This window comes from Elephas maximus, chromosome 10, assembly GCF_024166365.1.
Source record: "Elephas maximus indicus isolate mEleMax1 chromosome 10, mEleMax1 primary haplotype, whole genome shotgun sequence".
Classification (NCBI taxonomy): domain Eukaryota; kingdom Metazoa; phylum Chordata; class Mammalia; order Proboscidea; family Elephantidae; genus Elephas; species Elephas maximus.
This window is the reverse complement of record NC_064828.1, coordinates 16,353,723-16,372,214: the sequence shown is the minus strand read 5'-3', so window position 1 is coordinate 16,372,214 and position 18,492 is coordinate 16,353,723. Positions and strand designations below refer to the sequence as shown.

General features: G+C 39.0%; 1 protein-coding gene across 7 annotated transcripts in view; it reads right to left on the bottom strand.

Moving 5' to 3' along the window:
* Positions 1–18,492, bottom strand: part of FSIP1 (fibrous sheath interacting protein 1) — a 173,805-nt gene that overhangs the window by 139,496 nt on the left and 15,817 nt on the right. For 5 of the 7 annotated variants that reach the window (XM_049897841.1, XM_049897837.1, XM_049897843.1 and 2 more), the window contains one exon: positions 850–951. In XM_049897841.1, coding sequence (XP_049753798.1) covers positions 850–951 — 102 coding nt within the window. The remainder of the gene's footprint in view (positions 1–849; positions 952–18,492) is intronic. The other 2 variants (XM_049897842.1, XM_049897839.1) reach the window with 1 other exon arrangement.

Below are 18,492 nucleotides of genomic sequence, written 5' to 3'. Positions count from 1 at the left end.
TTTTTAATCAACAGCACATAATTATTTTCAACATCAACTACCAATTGCTGAAGTATGAGTTACTTTTTTGGTGAGTGGCCACCCTAGACATACAACATATAACTATTTCCCGTAATTCAAGTTGCTTGTAGTCTTTTAAGTTGAAATATGAAGTGCACTCATTCAGTTGATGTTTCATATACTCTTAAACAATGCAGCATTAACATAACTCAAATTAAATGCAGCTATGTATACATTTGCAATAAGTCTCTTTAAAGTATACTTTTAATAAATTGTAGAGAAAAAAGCATTGGATTACCCAGCCAGAATCCTCTCTCTAGAAATGTCCCCTCTCTCCCAATCCCGGTGATGATGGAGCAGGAGCTGCCATATTCCTACGTGACCCCAACCCTTGCTGGGTTGGATGAGTTGGTTGGACCAGGGTTAGGCACATGACCCAAGCAAGCTTGATCAGTTGGTCTCCTCTAGGATTTTAGAATTAAGTTTCCATCTCAATGACCAACCACAGCATATGCTCTTGGGAAACAAAGAAAGCTGTCTACAGCCAGCATTCTTTCTATAATTCTCTTTTTTGCCTCATCAGGTTTCTGTTACTTACAGCCAGATTGCAAAAACTCTTTATTACGTAAAAATTCAAACATCTAAAAGTAGAGTGAATGGAATAATGAACCTCTAACACTGAGCTTCAACAATGATCAACTCGTGGCCAATCTTGTTGTATCTAGAACCTCACCCACTTCCACCCACCTATGGATTAAATGATATCAAATCATTTTATCTGTGAATATTTCTGTATATAGCTAGTATTTCCTTGTAACAACATATATAATCACACAAATTAAAACATACCTTGGCTGGCATACGTTACATGGTTTTCATACTCTTCTGGTGGGACTTGAGTATGAAACACTGGAAAAAAGGTTCCTTCATCCTCATAGCAAGAAGGATCTACTGATTTAAAAAAATCACATGTTCAATACACATAAAATAAATAAGACGTTGTTTACACGATGGTTGTTAAAAATAATAATAATAATATATCCAATATCCCTTAATCCTCTCCCCATACGCAAGTTTAAGATAAATGCCACTGCCAAATAGAAACTACAATCACCTTGGTATGCATGGGCCACTGAAACAATAGAAGTCAAGACAGTCCAGCCATATTTCTCTAGAGTTTAAGTGTAAAAAGGATGTGTGAGGGTATGCTCAAAAACATCACATTAACTCCCCAGAGACAATGCACCCAAACCCCAATGTGCATACTACAGGCAACATGCATACTGAGTAACTGTAACTGTGTTTTCCTTTCTATTTCAGGTCTCAAGGTGAACACTGTCAGGTTTCAAATACTTGATCAGTCATTAACGTAGAGGGACGTGTTTGGAAAAGAAAACTTTGGAGACTTTTAGCAGTTAAACTGTGGTTCTTTTGTGGCTAATCTCCATAAAGAAGATGGGAAATTGTATTTTTTTCTTTTTTTTTTGGTGGTATTGTTTCAATGGGATTTATTTTTTATATTCTCCTATTAGGTGACTTAAATACTGTATATTTACAAGAAACCACAATAAGTATCACTTTGAAAAATTCTTCTATATATATTTAACATTTGAGAATCTGCCAGGCTGTGGCACAGAAATGTTTTTGCTTCAGAAAACATGACAGGTCTTGAAGATGTTACAGAATCCATGACCTGTGGAAACAAACCTGGTTCAAGCAAGCCCTCTAAAACCACACAGGCGAAGGAGCCTCTAAAACCACGCAGGCAAAGCAGCAGCAGAGGATACATTCACCCTCAACACACAAACATCACCAGGTTCAAAATACAAAACCTGTGATATTAAATACAAATTCATTAATTCCAATTCCCTAATTTGGGGAGCATCTGGACTGACATTATAAAGTAATCTTTGATGAGTTTAATCAAATTAGTGGTGTTAGCCTTTGGAGGGGCATGGGAAGGTTAAGCTGCTCAAAAGGAAAAAAGATTTCAAGTTCTTTTGAGCTGTAATTTTTTTTTTTTGCGGTGGGGTATAGCCATTAATTATTTGTCAGCAATTTGGCAGCATTACCAGTTTAAGTCACATCATATACTTCAAGTGATGATACATTCATTTTTTGATCCTATAGTTCCTTCTTAAACACCTTTAAAGACACAACAAATATGAAAATTTACAACACTGAAAACTCTTATAGCAAGAAATATTTAGACATTTTAAGCCTAGGGACTTTTCCTAGCTTGAATGATTCTTGTGACCCTGTGGCTTTCCACCCACCAGCTGAGTGGTATTCATTTCCTCAGACAGAAGGTGGACACAACCGAGAACAAAGGCCTCATTGCTCAGCTTTGAATTTCAAAGACAATAGTTTTGAAACCCAGGTATTCAATTGCATGCGCTTCAAACCTTAAGGTTGAAAACATTTTCTGAATTCCAAGTCTCCCTTTAGAAAGCTCTTACTTTCAGTAAAAAACCCAAATGACTAATATAAAAGAAATGATGAAAATAGAATATAACCATTTGGTAAACATCATAATAATTGATTCAGAATCATCAACGGATGATAAAACTTGTGGTAAAAGTTTGGGGAGTAACACGTTATTAGCCTTAAACCGTCTTCCCACACAATGACTTATTAATTGCAAAAGAAAAAACAGTAACTTTAGGGTGGCAAATCCTGGCAGGCATCACCAACAACGGGACAAACTGTCATCATGTACTTCCTGATACGACACACTGAGGACACAATACCATTTCTGTGGGAATCCTGCCATAGATTCCTGAACCTAAGCATGTGAAAACAGACAAATCCAAAATGGGTTTATTCTACAGAGTAACAGGTTTCCCATTTTCACAAACGCCAGTGTGATAAAAAAAAAAAAAAAAAGAAGGAAAGACTAAAGAGACATGATGACTAAATGTAAAACTTGACCAAAAAAAAAGGCATGGATGAATCTTAAATGCAAACTGATAGGTGAAAGGACCCCGTCATACATACTGTATGACATACTGTGCGACTTCAATTACACAGCATTCTTGACAAGGGAAAAAACTACAGAGACAGTGGGAAGATCTATGGTTGTCAGGAATTTGGGGCAAAGGGGAGGATGAAGCAAACGGGATTCTCTAGGCTGGTGAAACCATCTCTATGATACTGGAACGGTAGATATATGACAATACTCATTTTTCAAAACCCACATAATTTTAAACCATAAGTGAGTAAACCTGAATGTGTACAAATTTTCAAAAGCTCATTTAGGAGTTCAGGAAATCCCAGGGTGGAGTGCAGAATATGAGAAAACAATCTAACAGTATTACAAGGTATGAAATAACCTCACAGAAATGGGTAGGAGGAAAGAATACTCACCGAAGTAACTCTGGAAATGGAGTCTACAAGACTAAAAGCTACACATAAGCACTGAGCTCTTGTTCATTCAGTTGTTTCCCACAGGGATACAGGTTAATAATCCTGATATCCCGATATATGTACAGTGGAATTGAACATTTAAGTAAATGGGTCGCAGATGGTAGGAGCCAGGCTTCGCACTGTTGGAATGGGAGGTTACAGGTAAGCAAAGGAAGGAGGCTAGAACGATCCACGTGGTAATGGATTAGAGTTGGAGGCACTGGTATGAACTCTTCTTTAGTTTAATATAGATAACCGATGGTTGGTTACACATACAAAGATGTATTGTTAGCTGCTGCTGAGTCAGCTCTGACTTATAGCACCCCCATGTACAACTGAGCAAAATGCTGCCAGGTCCCATGCCATCTTCACAATTGCTGGTATGCTCGAGTTCATTGTTGTAGCCACTGTGTATTTTGAGTGCCTTCCAACACAGGGGGCTCATCTGCCAGCATTATACTGGACAGTATTCTGTTGTAATCCACAGGGTTGTCACTGGCTAATTTTCTGAGGTAGATTATCAGGCATTTCTTCCTAGTCTATCTTAGTCTGGAAGCTCCACTGAAACATGTCCACCATGGGTGACACTGCTGGTATTCAAATACCAGTGGCATAGCTTCCGGCATTATAGCAACACACAAGCCACCACAGTGCGACAAACTGACAGATAGGTGGTGGAGAAGGATATTTAACTATGTGTATAACAGGTTAGCACACGCACATATATCTCATTGCTCTGTCAGCTGAGAGGACCTATTAACAATGATACTCTAGTAGCAACAAGCACACCTAGCACCCAGACCTTGGCTTCTAATCCCATTTTCCAGTGAAAGGACCCAGGACTCGCTGATTCTAGGACTCAGATAGAAAATATACAGGATGAACCTGGAGCAACTTTTAGTGCAAAAATGTAAGAAAGTACTCAAAAAATAAAACAAAACCTCATAACAATGAGAGTACATCAGTGGGACATAGGAGTTCACGATGGCAAAGCTGGAACAATTTGAGCAACAAAATAAAGTGATATTGGATTATAACCCAAAGTAAAAAATAAATATTCATGAGTCTGTACTGATATAAATAAATGATTGAAAAAATAAATGGGGAAGAATACACAAATCTCCTGTGCAGAAGACTACAAATAATTTATGTAGATACTCTGCCCTGCTTAAGTGTGGGCTGTGTACTTCCAAAGAGTATAGCATGGAAAGTGAAAGAAAGGAGTAACTTCATGGTAGTGAAACCTGACAAACACCTCCTCAGTCAGGTGATCCAGGTTAACATCAACAGCGATAATCATGTTGACATTACACGGCCTTGATTTGATGAGATGAAAATGGTACTTTTTCTCTGTGGTCTTCCTCCCAAGAACCTATAATCCCAGTCTAATCATGAGTAAAAACATCAGACAAATCTCAATTGAGAGACATTCCTCAAGATAACTGACTAGTCCTTCTCAAAATTGCCAAGATCATCAGAAATAAGGGAAGAACTGTCACAGTTAAGAGGAACTTACAGGAAACGAGAACAATTAAATGTAATATGGTATCCTGGATGGGCTCCTAGAACAGAAAAAGGATATTAGGATATGGACTTTACTTAATAATAATGTATCGATGTTGGCTCATTAATTGTAACAAATGAACCATATTAAAATAAGATGTTAATCAAAGGGGAAACTGAGTCTCTTTAACAAATGAAATGGTGCTGGCAAAACTGGATACTCCTATGCAGAAAAATGAAACATACCTCACACCATGCACAAAAAGTAACTAAAAATGGATCAAAGACATAAATGTTAAAGCTAAAACTATAAAGTTTCTGGAGGATAACATAGGGTCAAAACTAGGGGACCTAATTTTCAGCATAAATAGCCTATCAAACACAACTAAAAATGCACGAACAACAGAAGATAAAACAGATAACTGGGACCTCCTAAAAGTTAAATATTTATGCTCATCAAAAGACTTTACCAAGAGAGTAAAAGAGAACCAACAGACTGGAAAAAATCTTTGGCAGTGGCATATCTGATAAGAGTTTAATCTCTGAAATATATAGAAAACTACAACAACTCAACAACAAAAAGACAAACAATCCAATCAAAAAATGGGCAAAGGACATAAACAAACACTTCATCAAAGAACACATTCAGGCAGCCAACAAATACACGAAAATATGTTCACTATCATTAGCCACTAGACAGATGCAAACAAAAACTACAATGAGATACCATCTCACCCCTGCAAGAATGGCACTGATCACAAAAACTGAAAATGACAAATGCTGAAATGAGATGAGGGGAGGGGGGCAAGGACTGGAACTCTTATACATTGCTGGTGGGACTGTATAATGGTATAACCATTATGGAAAACAGTATGGTGCTTCTACAAAAAGCTAGAAATAGAAATACTTTATGGTCCCACTCCTAGGTATATATCCTATAAGAGCAGTGACATGAATAGACATGTGCACACCTATGTTCATTGCTGCATTATTCACAAAAGCAAAAAGATGGAAACAACCTAAGCATCTATAAACGGATAAGTGGATAAACAAACTGTGGTTTGTATGTACACACGATGGAATACTATGCAATCATAAAGAATAATGAGGAGTTCGTGAAACATCTGTTAACATGGATGAATCTAGAGGATGTTATGCTGAGTGAAATAAGTCAATCACAAAAAGACAAATATGTATGACTGAATTATTAAAGATCAAGGGTAGATATACAGAAAGCAAATTCTTTGATGCTTACTAGGGATCACTTACTAGATAGTAGACACTTGTTACTTTTGGTGATGGGAAAGACAGGACCAAATATGGGTGAAGTCAACACAACATGACCAAGGTAAATAACAGCACTAAGAAAAACACAAGAAAAAGGGACAAGTATGGTAAATGTTATATTCAATTTTGCAACAACAGTAAATACAACCAAGAAATACGTGTGCAGTTACATGGGTAAAAGATGTGGATATATACATGTGTGTAGAAAGACATACATGAGTAAATGCACACACATGTATAAGTGTATCTGTAGGCATATGCACATACCCATTTGCGTGTGCTGCACATATACATCTACATATCTAACAAACCACACAGGTGACACAGTTATGGAGGCTTCCTAGACATATCTGAACAACTTGAGGGATTGATTTACCGGCTCAAGGGCCTTAGGATCATAGTCTCGGGGGACAACTTAGTCAACTGTTATAACAGTTCACAAAGATGACGTTCTACATCGTTTGGTGACTAGCATCTGGGGTCGTAAAAGCTTGTGAGTGACCATCTAAGATACAACTATTGGTTTCTACTCATACAGAGCAAAAGAAAATGATGGAAATCAAAGGTTCAAAGAAGAATCCAACCCATGGGACTAATAGCCCACACAAACTACAACCTCTTCAAACCTGAGGCTAGAGGAACTAGATGGTGCCCAGCTACCAATACCAACTGTTCTGACCAGGGACACGATAGAAGGTCTCAGATAGAATGGAAGAAAAATGCAAAACAAACCTCAAATTCCTTAAAAAGGCCAGAACTACTGGACCAATAGAGACTACAGAACCCCCAAGACTATCACTCTAACATAACTTTTGAACATGGAATTGAAGCTATTGCTGTGGGTCACCCTTCAGCCAAATAATAGATTGGCTTATAAAATAAATAGTATCACCCGTGAGTAATACGCTCCCTTAAACAATGAACTATATGAGCTGACCAAAAGCAAAGGTGAAAAGGCAAGGAAGGGAAGGGAAGCCAGATAAATGGAAACAGAACAAACAATGGAAATAATGACAATGCTGACATGTTGCAACAATTGTAACCGATGGCATGGAAAAATTTGTATAAAAATTATTAAAGGAGAACCCACTTTGCTATGTAAACTTTCACCCAAAACAATAAAATATTGTTAAAATAATAATAAAAGAGGAAACTGGGTGTGGGGTGTATAGTAAGTCTGTGTACTATCTTTGTAATTTTTCAGTATAGCTAAAACTACTCTAAAATGGAAAGTTTATTTTTAAAAACTGCATATTTTTTTCAAATAAGAGCAAACGAGCAAAATTAGAAATAAGAATGGGGGTATACAAATAAGGAGAATTATTATAAAAGAATACTATATAAATGTTACGCTAATAAAATGTTGAATCTCAGTGAAATGGATACCTCTCAGTGATACAACAGATGTGTTGCCAGAATTGTCTCCAGAAGGAGTAAACTGAAATTGAATAGCAAATATGAAATCAGCTAAGAGTCAGAGAATTACCTCCAAAAAATCATTTGAACCAGATGGTTTTTCCAGTGAAATCATTCAAATTTTTAGGGAACAGATAATCCCCATGTTATGTAAACCATTCCAAAGCACAGAAATAAATGAACAACACCCCCATTCATTTTATGAAGTTAGCACAGCCTGACCAAGCAGACACACACACCTCCGCTGCTGCACCCCACCTCCACCACACCACCATGCACACACACACACACAGAGCACACACATGCACACACGCACACACACAGCTAATCTCACTGCTAAGTACAGATGCAAAAATTCTGAATGAAATTCAGCCAATCAAACTAGCACTAAATTAAGAGAATAATTCTCTGTAATCAAGAAGGCTTGGCCCAAGAATAAAAGGCTGATTTAGTATTCAAAATCTGTAAGTTTTAAAATATTAAATTTGTCAAGAAAGAAAAACTTCATGCTAATTTAAGGTGATATTGAAATGTATCCAATACATTTCAACACTAAGTCCTTATAGTTCTCAGAGTAGAATCATTATTTTTAAAAAGACACAAAAATTAACATTATTTCCAGGTGATATATTCCTAGACTTAAAAGACTCAAAGAAATCAATTAAAGATAATTAGAATTAATAATTTAGTTAATTGTCAACAGAGAAAACAAATTACGAACTAGCTCTTCTCTATATAATTAATAACGCATTAAAAACTAGAATAGGATAAACACTAATCAGGGTAATAATAAGTAAACAGCCTATGGATAACCAAGGTAAATAACCTATGAATAGCTAATAAATGTATGAAACCTGCAAAAATTCTCTGATGTGTGAAAGATCATATATAGGAGACATTTGTTCCTGTTGAGGTTACCTAGTAATCTCAGGACTAATTTACTCAATTACTCAATAATTTGCTCAACTTACTGAGCACTTACTATGTGTTTTAAAGGAAGCCAGCTGCCATGCTGTGAGGACACTCAGGTATCCCATGGAGAGGTTCATGTGGTAGGAGCTAAGATCTCCAGCCAACAGGCAGCAAAGAACTGAGTTCTGCCAGCAGTCATGTTAGTGAGCTTAGAAGCAGATTCTCCAGGTCCAGGTGACCCTTCAGATGACTGTAGCCCTGGCCAACAGGCTGAATGCAACCTTATGATGGATCCTGAGTCAGAACCACTCAGCTAGGCTACTCCCAGATTCCTAACCCACAGAAACTGGGAGATCATAAATGTGCATTGTTTTAAGCTGCTATGTTTGGTGGTTAAATGTAACATACCAATTGATAATGAACGCAAGGATTATATAAGAAGATAATAATACCAGGAAGACAAGATGACAAGACTAAAAGCTGTTCAAATATCCTAAAAGAGGAAGAACAGGTTTCAGCCCTGGGAAGTTGGAAATGGGAAGGAGCAAGGGAAAAAGAGAATCAGCATGAAATCAAAAGTCCAGGAAAAACTTTTACTTTGCTAAAAATCACCAACTGTGATGCCACAGAGGTTATCAAGTAGGATAAAAACTGGAAACATGTCACTAGATTTAGAATTTAGGAGGACCATGATGAAGTCATTTCTGTAGTGTGATAGGAGAAAATACAGACTGTAATGGGTTGAGGAGTTGAGAAGTAAATGGAAGTTGATCAGGTAGACCCAGTAGGTGTAAGCTACTCTTTCAAGAACTCTGGCCTTTAAAGGAGAGGAGAGAAACCAGGAAGAAGCTGTTTGGAAGCAACATGAAGGGCTGAGGGAAGAGTTTTTATTTGTATGTTTTGTTGCTTATTGGTTGGTTGGGTGGCTCTTTGATTCTGTTTCATAGCTAGAAGATGTGGACATGGTAAACTGAAGGGAAGGAGCCACAGGAGAAGAGAGCTCGAAGCTCTAGATAAGAGATAGAATGACTGGTGGAACAGGAGCAGGAGGAAAGGGACAGGATGTCACTGACTTTGATCTTGGAAAACAAGAGTACCCTCCCTCCACCTAAGAGGGAAGAAGGGGATGGCAAAACACAGTCAGAATGAAGACTACAGGTAAAAGGAAAGAATGTGGAAGCAACTCCCACCCAGCAGATCCATTTTCTCTGGAAAGTAAGACTACCAGAGTCAAGGCCTTGCAGAACAATATGGGAGGTCAAGCACACAGTAACAGTGTGGAACAACCACTTTAAGGAATGCAAAAGAGGCTGCCAAGCAATGCTAAGAACCCAACAGAGGTAAAAACTTAGGTGCTTGAATGTGCCGGTCAGCACAGTTATGTGATTTTACCCCTCAGTCCTCTGCAGACAAACAAGAGTAGACAGAGGCTATCAGACCTTTTGGAATATTTAATCACATATCTGAATTTCACATATGTGAAGTATCACGTATCTGAATTTCACAGAAAAAGCACCTAGACAGATATAGTCACACATTTTGAGAAGCCTAATTCGTTAAGATGTTGCTGCTTTGTGCTTGCATGCTTCTCTAATTTGGAGCTGCTAACATTTTTTTTTTAACACAAGAAGGAAATGTAACAAAAGCTAAAAAAGTAACCGCTGTCAAAATGAAAACACGGATAACAAACAGGCCTATCACTACATGTATTTGCCTCTGGGAATATTGAGTTCTACCTCTATCCATTAGATAAATGCTAAAACTGAGGGAAAACTCCTGCGTGTTATAAAGAGTTCTGATTTCCACAACATTCCTCTAGAAATAAAAGTGATTCCTCAATAATGAGGTGGGAGAGACTTTTCAAATATTTTGGCAAGCTCCAGCAAGTACTTTCAAAATCTCAGTAGTTAAACTAGACATTATTGCCCCTGGATTATTAAGTCAAAACGTGGCATAATCGATTTCATGTGGTTTTCAGCTTTCTCTTAGAGTCAAGGTCTCATTTGTGTTTAGCACATAAAAATAAAACTTGAGTACACAACCGAACAACAAGTACCTTTTCATGTATTTCCTGTTGGTTATTTGTGTTGTTAGAAGGAGGCTGGGATGGATTTGTGTTTGGGAGGCTGGAAAACAGGTTGCAAATTACCACTCAGCCACCACCCCAAAGTCCTTGAAGTTAACTCTTATAGACGAGGTCAAGGAAAATTGACTGGAATATGAAAAGGAAAATACTCTCATATTAAGAATGGGTCCATTTGTTTAAAGGGGGAAAAAAAGAGATAACAAAGGTAGAAAGTAAGCTTTGGTATGTTTGTACGTGTTATGTTTAAAGTTCAACTCCAAATAGGTCTGGCAATAGCTCTTTAAGATCTGATTCTCTTTAAAGTACACTGTATTTCAACTAGATGCTGCCACCTACCGGACAATTTACAAGTTCTTTGTTCTTTCCTGGTAACAGAAAATACAGTTATACAGAAAAAAAGAAAAACCAAACCCATTGCCCTGGAGTCAGTTCTGACTCATAGCGACCCTACAGGACAGAGCAGAACTGCCCCACGGGGTTTCCAAGGAGCACCAGGCACATTCAAACTGCTGGCCTTTTGGTTAGCAGCTGTAGCACTTAACCACTATGCCACCAGGGCTTCCTATACAGAAAAGCACAGCAAAATATTTCTTTTCATAATAATCCTCATGTTGTTGTGGTTGTTAGTGCCATCAAGTTGGTTCCCATTCATAGCAACCCTATGTACAACGGAACGAAACACTGACCATTCCGGTCTCATTCCCACAATCATTGTTACGCTTAAGGCCACTGTTGCAGCCACTGTGTCAATCCATCTCATTGAGGGTCTTCCTCTTTTTTGCTGACCTTCTACTTTACCAAGGATGATGTCCTTCTCCAAGACTGGTCCCTCCTGATAACATGTCCAAAGTACATGAGACAAAGTTTAGCCATCTTCACTTCCAAGAAGCACTCCAGCTGTACTTCTTCCAAGATAGATTCATTCGTTCTTCTGGCAGTCCATGGTATATTCAATATTCTTCATCAACATCATAATTCAAAGGCATCAGTTCTTCTTCTGTCTTCCTTATTCATTGTCCAGCTTTCGCATGCATGTGAGGTGATTGAAAATGCCATGGCTTGGGTCAGGTGCACCTTAGTCCTCAAAGAGGCCTTTTGCAGCAAATTTGCCCAATGCAGTGCATTGTTTGATTTCTTAACCGCTGCTTCCATGGACGATGATTGTGGATCCAAGTAAAATGAAATCTTTGACAACTTCAATCTTTTCTCCATTTATTATGATGTTGCTTATTGGTCCAGTTGTGAGGATTTTTGTTTTCTTTATGTTGAGACGTAATCCACACTGAAGGCTGTGGTCTTTGATCTTTATCAGTAAGTGCTTCAAGTCCTCTTCACTTTCAGCAAGCAAGGTTGTGTCATCTGCGTATTACCGGTTGTTAATGAGTCTTCCTCCAATCCTGATGCTGTGTTCTTCTTCACATAGTCCAGCTTCTCAGATTATTTGCTCAGTATAAAGACTGAATAAGTATGGTGAAAGGATATAACCCTGACATACACCTTTCCTGACTTTAAAGCATGCAGTATCCCCTGTTGTGTTCAAACAACTGCCTCCTGGCCTATGTACAGGCTCCTCATGAGCATAATTTAAGCATTCTGGAAATCCCATTCTTTGCAATGTTATCCATAATTTGTTCATGATCCACACAGTCGAATGCCTTTGCATAGCCAATAAAACACAGGTAAACATCTTTCTGGTATTCTCTGCTTTTAGCCAAGATCCATCGGGGATCAGCAATGATATTCCTCATTCCACATCCTCTTCTGAATTCAGCTTGAATTTTTGGCAGTTCCCTGTCAAAGCACTGCTGCAACCGCTTTTGAAATATCTTCAGCAAAATTTTACTTGTATGTGATATTAATGATATCGTTTGATAATTTCCACATTCTGTTGGATCACTTTTATTTGAAATGGGCACAAATATGGACCTCTTACAGCTGGTTGGCCAGGCAGCTGTCTTCCAAATTTCTTGGCATAGACGAGTGAGCACCTCCAGCACTGCACCCATTTGTTGAAAAATCTCAACTAGTATTCTGTCAATTCTTGGAGCCTTGTTTTTCACCCACACCTTCAGTGCAGCTTGGACTTCTTCCTCCAGTAATCTCAGTTTTTGATCATATGCTACCTCCTGTAATGGTTAAACATCGACCATTTCTCTCTGGTACAATGTGATTCTGTGTGTTCTTTCCATCTTCTTTTGATGCTTCCAGCGTCGTTCAATTTTTCCCCATCAAAAACCAAACCAAACCCAGTGCCACGGAGTCGATTCCAACTCATTTTCCCCATAGAATCCTTCAATATTGCAACTCGAGGCTTGAATTTTAGTTCAGTTCTTTCAGCTTGAGAAATGTTAAGCATGTTCTCCCTTTCTGGTTTTCTAACTCCAAGTCTTTGCACATTTCATTATAATACTTTGTCTTTTCAAGCCGCCCTTTGAAACCTTCTGTACAGCTCTTTTACTTCATTACTTCTTCCTTTGTTTAGTTACTCCACATTCAAGAGCAAGTTTCAGAGTCTCTTCTGACATTCATTGTGGCCTTTTCTTTCTTTCCTGTCTTTTTACTGTAACCTCCTACTTTACGTATGATGCCCTTGGTGTCATTCCACAACTCGTCTGGTCTTCAGTTATTAGTGTATAATGCATCAAATATATTCCTAAGATGGTCTCTAAATTCAAGTGGAATATACTCAAGGTCATATTTGGCTCTCATGGGCTTACTTTAATTTTCCTCAGCTTCAACTTGAACTTGCATATGAGCAATTGACAGTCTGTTCCACTGTTGCATCCTGGCCTTGTTCTGACTGATGATCTTGAGCTTCTCCATTGTCTCTTTCCACAGATGTAGTTGATTTGATTCCCGTGTATTCCTTCTGGCAAGGTCCACATGTATAGTCCCCTGAAAAACAAAGACATCATTGGTCTTGCAAAATTCTATCATGCAATCTCAGGCATTGTTTCTATCACCAAGGCTGTGTTTTCCAACTACTTATCTTTATTTCCCACTTTCAAATTCCAATCACCAGTAATTATCAATGCATCTTGATTTGCATGTTTGATCAATTTCAGACTCCAGAAGTCAGTAAAAGTCTCCAATTTCTCCATCTTTGGCCTTAGCGGCTGGTGTGTAAATTTGACTAATAGTGTTATTAACTGGTCTTCCTTGTAGGCATATGGATATTATCCTATCACTGACAGCGTTGTACTTCAGGATAGATCTTGAAATATTCTTTTTGACAATGAACGGGATGCCACTCCTCTTCAAGTTTTCATTCCTGGCATAGCAGACCTTATGATTGTCAGCTTCAAAATGTCTAATACCAGTCCATTTCAGCTCACAAATCCTAGGATATTGATGTTTATGTGTTCCATTTCATTTTTTGTTGAAATGAAATGGAACACATGTGTTCCAGTTCATTTTTATGTTTTCCATTTCCTATTTTCCTAGGTTCATACACTGTACATTCCACATTCCAATTATTAATAGATGTTTGCAGCTGTTTCTTTTCATTCTAAGTCATGTCACATCAGCAAATGAAGGTCCCAAAAACTTGACTCCATCCACGTCATCAAGGTCAACTCTACTTCAGAGAGGCAGCTCCTCCCCAGTCATATCTGGAGGGCCTTCCGACCTGAGGGGCTCATTTCCCAGCACTACTTCAGACACTGTTCTGCTGCTACTCATAAGGTTTTCACTGGCCAATTGTTTCAGAAGCAGACAGCCAGGTCTTTCTTCCTAGTCTGTCTTAGTCTGAGAGCTCTGCTGAAGCCTCTCCACCAGGGACGACCCTGCTGGTATTTGATATACCAGCGGCATAGCTTCCAGTATCCCAGCAACACGCAAGCCACAGTAGACAAACTGACAGACAGCTAGTGGAATAAGCCTTATAAAAACATTTTATTTAAAAATGTATAATATATATAAATTTGAATGAAACAATTTTTTAATTTTATAATATTTTTTAAATTAAGAAGGGTAGCTGAAGTCCAGTAAGTAACATGGAGAGAAACTAATCTCAGAGTAGAAGGTATAAAGCAGTTTCACACTATCTTACAAAAGGTGGCTATGCTGTAATGGTAGAAATATGATACTTTTAAAAATCAGTGCTATGTGGTCAAATTGAACTGCATTTCTACACATTCTTTCATATATACAGCCAAAATACTCTGCTAATAATGCCTTTCTTAAGGTGGTAATTGGTGTTTCCTCTTTGGTACCTGTCCTTGTTGTTGTGTGCCATCCAGAGTAGAACTGCCCTATATGGTTTTCTAGGCTGTAATCATTAAGGGAGCAGATCACCAGGTCTTTTCTTCCTCAGAGCAGCTGGTGGGTTGGAACCACTGACCTTTTTGTTAGCAGTCAAGCACTTAACCATTGCACCACCAGGGCTCCTTTGCTACCTGTAAAAACCAAAAAACACACAAACCTATAGGTAGGGTACCAATAACATATCTCCTAATTTAATATATGTATTGTCAAATGCATTGATACATGTATTAATGGATCTAAATGTTAAATTACATTGAGATCTATTGTTTCTGTTTTTGAAGTTTTTAGAAAAACCGTAGCTACCATTGTGGAATGAAAAAAAGATATATAATGCAGCCTACAGTAAATAGTAATTCCTTTTTTAAAGCTTTTTTTAAAAAATCAGATTTTTGTGGCAATAAATGACTGCCAAATGCATACCTGGAGCCCTGGTGGTGCAGTGGTGAAGAGTTACAGCTGTTAACCAAAAGGTCAGCAGTTCAAATCCACCAGCCACTCCTTGGAAACCCTATAGGGCAGTTGTATTCTGTCCTATAGAGTTGCTATGAGTCAGGATCAACTCAACAGCAATGGATTAAACGCGTACCTATGATGTAAACAACCAGCAAAAAATTTCATTAAGGAATTAGTTTTTCTATAAAAACAGAGTGATCAAAAAACATTCTAATTAAATCTGAAGAAGCCAGGAAGACAATGATGTTGTCTCTTCATCTTGGTGAACTGATCAAGTATGATCAACTCATCTAGACAGCTAGTAGCAAGAACAAAGGGGAACAGACATTTGGTTCACCTGGCAGTATCTTTTATTCACATTTCTTTTCACATTGCCCCTACTTTTGTGTTTTATGCTTTGCACACAATAAACACTGCCGACATATGCTAATTGACTAAAAGCTTGAAATCGAAAACTGAAACTGTAATGTGATCATGTTTAAGGCAATGATTCTCTCTGAACACAACTTTCAAGCCCTTTGTCACCTTAGCTCTCAGTTCATTAAGTGCAGTACTAATCTAACATTACTCTAAACGTCTACAGGGCCTACAATGGTCAGGAGACACAACTGGGCGCACTATGGGTTTAAGCCAAACATACACGCCACACAGCTTAAGAATTAAACGTGTTTGGTAGGTCTGAATTGATTTTAAAGGGCAACCAAAAACAAATGTCTTGCCCTCCGGAGCCAAAAGTTCACTAAGTAGTGAACTCTGTGATGGAAAAAGCTAGTGTTAAAAGGCCACCATGGACCCCCTTACACAGAAGCCCGTCCTACATCGCTCCCTCAGAGCAGGCCTAACCTTTAAGAAATGTTTCATCTATCAGAGAAAACAACATTTAGCTCCTTGTTTCTAGACTACAGATCCTGAGATATTATAATATCAAGAATCACATTCCTGATGTAATCTTTTTTTTTTTTTAATTTGGAATAAGGGGTGTAGCCTCAATTCTATGAAGGTATACCCATACCCAGTGAAACCCAGTGCCCTTGAGTCGACTCCGAATCATAGTGACCCTATAGCTATGAAGGTATAGAATTACTAATAGACACGAAAGGAAATATAAGAATTAGTACTTTTTTTACACAAATTATCTTCAGCTATTTCAGTGATCCACCATCCATCTGGCAGTGTGTCATACTGTGGTGGCTTGCATGTTGCTGTAATGCTGGAAACTATGCCACTGATACGTCAAATACCAGCAGGGTCGCCCATGGTAGACAGGTTTGGGTGGAGCTTTCAGACCAAGACAGATTAGGAAGAAAGGCCTGGCAATCTACAACCAAAAATTAGCCTGTGAAAACCCTGTGGATCACAACACAATGTTGTCCAACACAGTGCTGGAAGATGAGCCCCTTAGGTTGGAAGGCAATCAAAACACACAGTGGCCACAACAATCGGCTTGAGCATACCAACCATGGTGAAGATGGCGCATGACTTGGCAATGCTTCATTCTGTTGTGCACAGGGTTGCCCTGAGTCAGAGCCTACTCAATGGCAACTAACAACACAACAATCTTGGACTTTTCAGCCCCAACAAACACCATACAGAGAATAACCGAGGCCAGACCTGGGGCCCCAGCTGAGCTGCTCTGGGTGCCTCCAGCCGCACCACGTCACCCCCACTGAGGTCCTAGTCACGATGGAACAGAGACGAATTGTTCCCACTGTGTCATGCTCAAATTTCTGACCCACGGAATCATGAGCATTCACGAGTAAAGTGAAATGGTCATTTGTTAATGTCACTGTGTGGGTTTTTTTTTTTTACTTTTTATTTTCAAATAATTTTAAACTTACAGAAAAGTTACAAAAAATAGTACACAGAGTTCCCATAAACCTGTCACCCAGATCCCCCCAATGTTACCATCTTGCATAACCATAGTATAATCATCAAAACTAAGAAATTGATATTGATACAATACTACAGTTTGACTTTGTTCAGATTTCACCCATTTTTCCGCTAGCATCCTTTTTTCCCAGAATCTAATTCAGGATCCCATATTGCATTCAGTTGTCATGTCTCCTTAATCCCCTGCAATTTGTGACAGTTTTCAGTCTTTCATGATCTTGACACTTTTGGAGAGTAATGGGGTTCTTTTGTTGAATGTCCCACCATTTGGGGTTATGTTTTCTCATGATTAGGTTTAGGTTATGCTTTTTTGGCAAGAATTCTCCAGAAACGATATGCCCCTCCCAATGTGTCATATCAGGGACACATGCTGCTGACATGTCTTATTACTGAGATCTCGACCTTGACCATGTGTCTGCTGGGTTTCTCCACTTTGTAGTTACTATTTTTCCTTTCTAATTAATAATATCTTGGGGAAATACTATAACACTACAGTGCAATGGATCACTTTTGTGTGGCCTTTCTAGCTATGGTCTTATAACTCTCACTCAAGTGATTAGGCAAGACCTTGCAGATATGGTAATTGTAGCCCATTAAAGGGATCAGTCGGTTTTGCCATCCCACTGGGCTTGAAATGAGCCATCCCAGAGACAGGAAAGAGAAGCTCCCACCACCACCAAGGAAGAATAGCCAGGAGCCAGCACGTCCTTTGGACCCGGGGTCCCTACTCCCAGAAGCCCCTGGAACCAGCAGACAGAGAGCGAGCTATAACCTTGAAGATGGCAAGAAGTGGTGGCAGAGAAGTAGCAGCAGAGAAGCGGCAGCAGAAACCCAGCAGCAGAGACCTGGCAGCAGGAGACAGCACAGTGGGCTTCCCAGCCCAGGGAGACAGAAAGCTGAGTGACTTCGGGCAGAGGCCAAGGGCCAGGGAGAGGTGTGCCTGCAAGCACGGCTGGGAAGAGGCTAATGGAAGAACTGTATCCTGGGTGTTCCCGAGCCTGAACTGTAACTGTTACTTCCCTAATATACCCCATACTTGTAAGTATTGTCTGTGAGTTCTGTGTGGCCATTGCAATGAATTATGGAACTAGGCAGAGAAGTAGAGTGCCATGGGAGGGGCAGCTGGTGTCAGATGGCGGACAGAGGACCCATGTCTGACCTCTGCCTCACAGGAGCCAGCCTTGGGCTGTTGATCTTGACTCTCCTTCCTCCTTGTGAAGTTAGAGGTCAGACACCACCCCCATGCATTCTTATAACACTATGCAAACACCCTG